The 9,789-nt window shown below is 38.3% G+C and overlaps 1 protein-coding gene across 1 annotated transcript; it reads right to left on the bottom strand.

Annotated features, from left to right (window-relative positions):
• Positions 1-314: 314 nt before the first annotated feature.
• LOC122546737 (proto-oncogene tyrosine-protein kinase ROS-like) lies at positions 315-9,289 on the bottom strand (the record flags this gene model as incomplete). The annotated part of the gene is made up of 6 exons (XM_043685381.1): positions 9,168-9,289; positions 8,483-8,574; positions 6,572-7,086; positions 3,540-3,743; positions 1,516-1,620; positions 315-493 (listed from the first exon to the last, which is right to left on the bottom strand). Coding segments are annotated over exons 3-6 (984 nt in total), but the record flags the coding sequence as incomplete, so codon positions are not given.
• Positions 9,290-9,789: the final 500 nt, after the last annotated feature.

Raw genomic sequence — 9,789 nt, 5'->3', positions numbered from 1 at the left:
AAATACTCAACTTGCAATTTTCTTGCTGGTATGACTTTGGACATTTCCATGATTGACAGCAAGTTTATATTTACAAGTCGTGTTCATTATATAGCCACATAAAGTACAGTGACTTCAACTTGATCAGTAAATTACAGCCTAACAGAACTAAATTGTAATTCATTTGAGTCCATGGTTTAAAAGCAATCAAGTTCATTTACCATAAAAGGCATCATTATTAGCATACCAGAAGCTGATTGAATATTATTGAATAAAGGGGTTATTTTCTAATATTTTAAAACTTCATTGAAAAATACAATTGTTAGGATGTGTACCTTATTTGTCTCACTGTCAGCCCAGTACAGGGTTTTACTTATCCAGTCCAAAGCTAATGCTCCTACATTCTGCAAGCCTTCTATCACCTGTGACTCACTGTCATAATCAAACAAGGATGTGACATGAGCGAAACCAGTAGAATTTGTCCAGTAGAGGGAACTATTCAGCCAGTCTAAATCTATATTTAGAAAAGGAAAAATGTTTATATTAGTTGAATGACAGTTGCAAATTAGGACTATATTGACAAACCATACAATATGGATAGATCTATGAAATACAAGATCTGTCTCTTTAAGGCCTGTCGTAACTCCAATGAGGATTGCAAGGAATAGACTATATGTACTCCACAGTCACATTGGCCAGGTCAGAAATGCCAGATGTGGGCTCACCACCCTGCAGTCTGAAAATCAGTGAACATTGGAAATTCCAGGAATATATTTGAGAATCCCAAAATGAGGATCTCAGTCACCATTTTACAGGGCTCCCAAGTCAACCAGACTAGGTGAAAATCTAACCCTTAGTATCAATATCTGACTTTAATACACAACTTCTTTAAATACCTGCACTCATTCATTTTAAATGTGAAAATCCTTTTGGTTTAAAAAAATCATTTAGAACACAAAACTTCCCCATGTAATTTTTTTAAAATTCAGAAACATGGCACATTGTTTCAATCATCTTAATTGTATACTTATCTTCACTTAAAGGTGAATAGTCTTAAATTTTAAATTGAACTCAAGAAATGTAAATTTATTGTGGATTTATCTGAATGAATGCAGCAGTAAATGATTTAAAGATGTTGATCACGTTAAAACGTGGTGTGTCTTTGGAACGCATTGCCAGCAGAGGTGGTAGAGGCAGGCATGGTAGATTCATTTAAGATGCATCTCGACAGATGCATGAGTAGGTGGGGAGCAGAGGGATACAAATGCTTAGGAATTGACCGACAGGTTTAAACAGTACATTTGGATCGGCTCAGGCTTAGAGGGCCGAAGGGCCTGTTCGATGGCTGTAAATTTTCTTTGTTCTTTGTTCTATTCACTGAAATTGTTCCAGTTTCTAGACTGACTTCTTCTAAAAACACCTTGAAATTAAATAAATTGTGTACTTTGAATATCAAGAAGTTTACAATGTCTGAACTAAATTTTTTTTAATGTAGATCTTTACAGGTAAAACTACAATGCAATTCCTGCACTGTACCTATTGCATTTTTGACACTTGGAAGCTTATTTTCATTCGTAAATTTATCCAAGAAAACTTTCCAGATTCCCATTTCATTTCCTGCTAGAATATAGGGATTAGCACCTTCAAGAAAATGAGAGAGCAAAATGAATTAAACGTAATACACATATCGCCAAAGTAACTAAATTGCAAAGATTAATTTTGTGTTTACAGAAGTAGCAAACAATAGAGGTTAATATAACCAGATATTCCCACCAAAAAAAATAGAATATCATAATATTAAGCTAACTTAAGATTATCATGGAAATTTGAACTCTGCTCACTTAGACCCAGACAAAATCATTGCAGGAGACAAGCCATTCTATTCCTGTATGTCATTATTTTAACAACACAGTTTTGTAAATGAAGGCATTTACGAGATGTAGATGGAGGACCATAAGCCAATCGGTATCAGTGACACAATTACATCCTCAAAGTACTTTTAATACAAAATCGGGCTGTCCCAGCTAGCACAACTTTCCAGAACAGGTCTCCCAAACTAACGTTTAAAGAAACACTACACTGCACTGATATTAGGATATCAGTGTGCTTTGGGTCAAAAATAGTCCCCAATCATCCGATTGTTCCTCAGGTACTTTATTACCCTTTTCTTTATCCTTACCATGGATAGTATTATTTGATTAGTTAGGGTTGAAAGAACAATCAGAGAAGAAGAAATAGCTATGTCTATTAGAAAGGAGGAGATGGAGGTGGAGAAGGAGCCTTCTTGGAAGAATATCATATGTGGGATGTGCTGGCCTAAGGTAAGCACATGATTGCCCAAAGTAATAATTAACCCCTTCATCCCCCCACCCCCAACCTCTGCATGACCTTATGACACAGACGCAAGTGTTATCATGCAGCCAAGACAGGCACAAAAAATTAATGAATAATAACACAATAAGCACTTAGTGGCATTTTTCACAGAGGAAGAGTTAAAATACCAATTGTTAATGGGAATCGAATAATAAAACAAGCAGAGAAAAGTAAATGTGTAAAATAAAAGAGTAATTGAGGAAATAATGCATCTTGAGACAGAAAAATTGCCAGGATCTGATGACTGGGTGGATACCACGTCAGTGATAGCGTACACTAGCTAAAGAGATAAAGTGCCCTGGCTGTTCTCTCAAGCTGTAGGGACTCCCACTCCCAGTGAGTCAGAAAGTAAACATCTCTGAGGAGTTATCAGTTGATTAAACGAAATCAGTATGAGAACTGGTTCCCTAAAAGGCCGTGTATGCTGCATTAACTGAAATCAGAACAAAGTGAATTCAGGTCATCAGATCCAATTTGCATTTCACAAGCTGAACTTCAGTGCAAGGCTGAAATGTTTAAGCAGCAATATGGCTGATGTGCTAACAAAAGGCTTAAAAACACAAAAGCAGCACCTTGCTGATATGCATCTTGTTCAAAGTCAAGGAACATACTTAACTATGAAGAAGAGAAAGTTAAGAAAATTACTCCAACATAAGATAACCATGGTTCACCCTTTCTCTAGATGTTCCTACTATAATACCCCACTAAATTCAGCATGGTGGCTCAGTGGTTAGCACTGCTACTGCATAGTGCTAGGGACCGAGGTACGATTCCAGCCCTGTCTGTGTAGCGGTTGCGTGTTCTACCTGTGTCTGCATGGATTTCTGCCAGGTGGTCTAGTTTCCTCACAAAGTCCAAAGATGTGCAGGTTAGGTGCATTGGCCATGTTAAGTTACCCCATAATTTGCAGGCTGACAGTGAATTAGCCATGGTAAATTTGGGATGATAGGGTAAGGGGCTGGGTCAGGGTGGGGTGCTATTCTGAGGGTCAGTGCAGACTCGATCGACCAAATGGCCTCTTTCCATACTGTAGGCATTCTATGATTCTAAATTCATTATTTGACCAAATTCCTTTTTAATCTTTATATTTGCACAACTTGACTCATGATTAATACCTTTGTAACTTGAATCAAAATGCTAAAAAATTCACTGGCAAACATTTAGAAACCTAGAAACATTATTTCTACCTTCTTTAAGTGTTGTTCCTTGAAACATTGAAGACCATGGACCTTTGCCACCTAGAGAAGATGCACGTATCTTGAAAGTATATAATGTAGAACTGCTCAAGCCATGCAAGGTGATATTTGTTGAACAGATTCCATCCTTATAGTTGCTTATGTTACCATTTATAATAATCAGGTCATAGGACCACTGCTGCCATGCATTAGGTCCTTGAACAGAAACATAATATTGACAAGAAATGAACACATTGTTCTGCTGAAACAAATGAAAATTAATCAAGGGAATGACTTAATCATTTTCACACTGCGTTGTGAATTTGTAAAATATCAATTACATTTCTCTCAGGTGTGTGAAACTCTAACTGCACAACAGATTTGAAAACAGAAATATTTTATACATTTATTGATTTGTGTCAACATTTTTTTTCACATTGTGAAGCTAGATAAAAGTTTGCCTGCTTTGGATCTAGTCTGATGCTTGAACATGGCATGAAATTCTTCCTAGGCAATTGGCAAAATATAGCATAGAGGGAAAAAATAAAGCCCAGAATTTAATAGGCTTGGAGACTCAGTACTTAATCCAAAATGGTATCAGGACTTAGGATCCAGAATTTCTGACAGGTCTTATTTTTGTCAGTATAGGAAAAGGATTAAGATGGGATTGACACATAGAGGAAATAAATCCAGCAGGCTCATTTGAACTTAATGTGGAGTTCAAAAAGGTCCCATTTTCACTGCAGCAACGTCCATTTCCCAGAGTCTGAGACTTACAACTTAAGAATAGGTGTGAATTTTCATAAAAGGCAGATACAGCCTATGGAACTGTTAAGCTGTCATGGAGTCATATAGGTGTACAGATTCTTTGGTCCAACCAGATATCCTAAACTAATCTAGTCCCATTGGCCAGCACTTGGCCCATATCCCTCTAAACGCTTTCTATTCATATATGTTGTAATTGTACCATCCACCACCACTTCCTCTGGCAGCTCATTCCATACATGCATCAACCTCTGCATGAAAACGTTGCCCCTTAGATCGCTTTTACATTTTTCCCCTCTCACCCTAAACGTATACCCTCCAGTTCTGGGCTCCCACACCCAAGGGAAAAGACCTTGTCTATTTACCCTATCCCTGCCCCTCATAATTTTGTAAACCTCTATCACCCTTCAGACTCCAACACTCCAGGGAAAACAGCACCAGCCCATTCAGTTTCTCCCTATAGCTCAAAACCTCCAACCCTGGTAAAATCCTTGTAAATCTTTTTTGAACCCTTCCAAGTTTCACAATATCCTTCCGATTGGAGAGAGACCAAAATTGCACACAATATTCCAAAAGTGGCCAAACCAATGTCCTGTACAGCTACAACATGACCTCCCAACTCCGTTATTTAAATCTCCTGCTATGTTTCTCAGCTGAAAAAAAAGTCAGTTTCAGTAAGTGCTTGGTTATCACTGCCCTAAAAGGTAGCATTACAATATTATCACTGCTTGATTACTTCCAAGATCTATCCTAGTCCAATGGGGGAGAATTTAAGTAACAGCTCCAAGGAGTTAAAGGAGTAGCTTTCTTTGATGTGGGCTATGAATACAACTGCTTGTTTTTCTAAAAGGATATGAAAATATTTAAATGTATTTAATGGACTTTTACCTCTGAAAGTGTTCACATAGTGAAATCTGAAATAGATACTTGGAACTTAACTGCACACCACGTCAGCATGGTCCATGGTGGATACTGGGTAACTTGGTATAGACAGCACAAGAGCAATGGATTGTGATTGGAAGGACATGAGTTGACACAAATGCTATACAAGGCCACTGGGACATGGGGGAATCATTTGTTGACATAAGTTAGCACACAAAGGGTCCATGGGGCTGAATGGGGCGTGGGTTGGCATTGAGGATATGAACTGGCTGTTATGGTAGAGCATGAGTTAGCATAGATGAGGTATACTAAATGGGATGAGGTGGGGCTGAGGGACGAGAACTAGAGAGCCTAATATTTTTTATTTATTGCAGGATGAGGACATCGCCGGCAGGCCAGCACTTATTGCCCATCCTTAATTACCCAGTGTGTAATTAAGAGTTAACCACATTGCTGTGGGTCTGGAGTCTCATATAGGCCAGACTGGGTGTGGATGGTAGTTTCCTTCCCTCAAGGACATTAATGAACCAGGTGGGTTTTTCCCCAATAATTGACAATAATTCATGGTCGTCATTAGACTCTTAATTTCAAATTTTACTGGATTCAATTTCCACCGTCTGCCATGGCAGGATTCGAACCTGGGTCTCTGCATTAATAGTATAGCAACAATACCACTAGGCCATTGCCTCCACTTAAATTTCAGCCATCTGAGGACTCACTAGCCCTTAGCTTCCTCCATACTGTTTTTGGAGAGGGTGAGCCCTGAATTAGCATCCCTCGCTTTCGATCCCACAGTTCTCTGAAATTGACCACAGCCGCTCCACCACTGATCCCTACTTATAATCTTTTTAGCATCCCCACAAATTAACATATGGGGTACTATTATAATCTGGCAGAGTATTTACAGGTCATTCTGGTATATCCAGCATTTTGTCAATGCGAATTGACTGTAACACGATTGACAAATTGCGAGCATTGTTTGGATGATGCCAAGTTTCCACTGAATGGATATAAGCGATTTTCTATAGCAATCTTCGACAGCACAGCTTTCTATAGGGGTTTTCCATGGCAGGGTTTTCTGTATCGTGAGGTTGCAGAGGAACACAACTGTCATTTATATCATAATGGCATGTATGCCAAAGCAGCTCCAATTTAATTTCTTATTGACTGGTTTTCACACGCTCATAATAAACCACAAGTGTTTTAATGGATTAATCAGTGATTACTTTATCTACGTCTCCTCCACCACCTCCACACCAAATACTTCTCCTTTATGCAACCATCTTTACTGTGACAATGAGGCAACTCTATCCCTTAGTTTGAAACTTTTCAAAAAAAAATGCATTATTTTCATCCAAGAAATAACTACATGATCATATACCAAATCAAAAACATACCAAGCCCATCCCCTGGTAGAGGCTTTCTCCAGTTTAAAGCTGCTGAATTGAATCCGAAGACAACTTGCAAGTGGGTAGGTTCATGAAGAGGTATTGGCAAAGGCTGAGTAGAAGAGTCCCATAAAAACAAGTTGTCAAAGTTTCCATCCTTCACGTTGCATGACTCCACACTCACCTCAATTGGGTACAACTGCTTATCGTATTCTTCTGCAACATAGACCTGCTTTCCATTCGTTAAAACCCATAAATTATAAGAATGGACTATATGTTGAATATTGGCCGTATCAAATGGCAGTAAGCTGTTCAAGCCCATTTCTGTCCCATCCAAAAATATATGATGGACTGTCCCTCCTCTGCCACTAATGTAAACAAGTCTTTTAAAATATGGGGTCAAAGTGAAAGTGAGAAGTGATGTATTTGCTACTATAGGTTCCATGCTTTTGATCTCAGCTTCCAACACCATTCCTGGTAAAGCCGTACGATATAGGCTATCCATGAAAGCAATAAACAAATATCTATAAAAATGAAAATAGGACAAGTAATAAAAGATTAATATTATTGATCAAAGTATACAAACCCATTCCAAAAAGAAATTTAAGTAGAAAGTACATATGCCACAAAAATGATTATATATTTTATGCAGCAATACCAAGCTTGGATTTTCAAAGCATTAATAATTCTGGCTGATTGTGTTGAATAAAGTCGCTCCGAAGTTGGAATTTTATCATTTTCCTCTTTAAATCCTTTTTCTCCTTTAAGTACCTTCGTAACTCATGCTGGATTTTTCAATTCCACACTTGACTGGCTCTTTTCTACGTCAACAGCACTCTCAAGTCCAAATACCATTCAGGACAAAACATCGTACTCGATCAGGACCCCACATGCCACCTTAAATATCTATTCCCTACAAACACGCTGGTACAGCAGTAGTCGTGAATACTATCTATAAGATGCGGAGCAGGAATACATCAAGCATCCCCTGACAGCACTTTCCAAACCTATGACTTCAAAGGCTTAGAAGGACAAGAGCTGAGATACCTGGGAATACCACCATCTTGAAGTTCCCCTCCAAGTCAAACACCATCCTGACTGAGCCCAAATGCAATCGCTTAACTATCACTGGAACAAAACCCTGGAACTTTCTTCCCAAAAGCACTGAGTGGGTCTTCACCATTTGGACTCCAATAGTTCAAGACTGTTGCCTCCTCGAAAGGCAGTAGTCTTTGGGAGAGAGCAGCAACTGCTGGCCAAGCCAGGAACCCTCAGTTCCTCATTCCCTTGAAAATATTTTAAAAAGGGGCAGGTGAAGAACTGTCACGGTGACGTTTTTTTTAATTGCTTATGAAATTGAACAAAACAAAAGGAGAAAGATTATACACCACTTGATTAATAAAGACAAATAAGGGAGATAAAGATAACCTCAACCAACCAGGGGAAAAAAAAACTGACCAACACATTGTATAATTCAGTTCTTCTCTGTTTGATTATGAGTCCATTTACTATTGATGCTCACTCGATTTGTTAAGTTAAACTTCGTGTGAATTCAGAAAAACAAAAACTGTAGAAGTTGCTGAAAGCAAGTAGCTGTAATAACAAAGCAGGCAATTTAGAAAAAAATACTCTTATAAATACAATTCCTACACAGAGAAACTGACGCGCTATCTTCACATAAGTCCGAGATATAGAATATTCAACACACACATCAATAAGATAAATAGCAATTTTACCTGGCCCACAGACAACCAATTTAAAATGCTACTGAAACATAACTCTCAATTCTGAAAGATGAAGAAAGGACTTAAAACTCCAGCGGTATAAAAACCCCCGTATTAGATTGCTGAATTCATAAGAAACCAGTGAAAATAGCTGGCAAAACTGGGATCACAGGTTTACATAGGCAATGTGACTCACCCATTGAATGGGTCTGCTACTGTTTTAACTGGAGAAGAAGTGAATGAAATGACAACTTCGGTGGAGCAGTTTCTCACATCACATCGTAGTACCTACAAAGAAAGACTGATGAATTTTTTATCATTCAACATATACAATGGGATTGCCAAAACTACAATGTCATTTCAAGACGTCAATGGCTACCCAATGCTAAACAAATTACATGCATTTTATTGTGGGAGGATGGGCAAATATTAAAATTCCAGCAAGCATCATCATTGCAGGAACTTGGGAGGTCCACACAGAAAACAGGACATTAACCCAACATGGAAATAGCTCAATGAGCAGACACAGAATTGCTTTGCACAGAACGAATAGACGTTTTGTTTGTGACTATTGGAGGTGTGCCAATGACCGCCCAGGCCAGGTGGATGCCTTAAATCAGGAACTATGCAATGAAATAGTAATCAATTGGTACAAAACTAACTACAATCGCTGGAAATTTCAACTTACCAGACAATAATGTTTTTGCAAGTAAAATAAGGCAGAAATTTCTAGAACACAATTTGTCAAAGAGCAACAAGAAGAGGAACTTTCTAGATTATATATCTAGTCATGCATTTTTGAGTAAAGTAGCAAACAAAACTTGGAAATTATCATCTTAGTCAGGAAGCATCATAAACAAGGACACATCAAGAATGTTTACCTGTTTGTCTATGACAAAATAAAGCTTGCCGTAGAGCCAGTCTGCAGAGAGATCACTGATAAATCTGTCACTCTGATAAATCAGACGAGAATGGTTGGAGCTGCCAACTGATAGTGCCCAAATGTGTGACCCCTCCGAAATATACAACTCTTTCTTACGTATGTCACCAGATATTCCTAGTCCATTTGAAGGTGGGAGTGGGAAGGACAAAAATAAAGACATGTTTAGTTACTGGGCTTGAAACTACTCCATCAGTTAATCAAATCACAGCTGAACTATACCTCAAATCCATTTCGCGATCTTTGATCCATATCCCACAATACCCTCAAATCAATCAATTTTAGTCTTGAAAGTTTAACAGTCCAAAAGTTCTCGGGCTTTTGGAATCAATAGTTCCAGATTTTCATAACCATTTTGTTCCCCACACAAAAGCTTCTTGACTTAAGTCCCAAAAGGCTGAACTTTAATTTAAGATTGAGAGATGTTGTTCTGCAATCCGAAACTAGAAGATAAAACATCCCTACATTTGTTTGTCTGTCTTTTCTCACATTCCTGATGAAGGGCTTATGTCCGAAACATCGATTCTTTTGCTCCTCGGATGCTGCCTGACCTGCTGTGCTTT

The sequence above is a fragment of the Chiloscyllium plagiosum genome, unplaced genomic scaffold (genome assembly GCF_004010195.1).
Source record: "Chiloscyllium plagiosum isolate BGI_BamShark_2017 unplaced genomic scaffold, ASM401019v2 scaf_7987, whole genome shotgun sequence".
Lineage (NCBI taxonomy): Eukaryota > Metazoa > Chordata > Chondrichthyes > Orectolobiformes > Hemiscylliidae > Chiloscyllium > Chiloscyllium plagiosum.
Note: the sequence above shows the minus strand (reverse complement) of the source record. Positions and strands in the feature narration are given on the sequence as shown.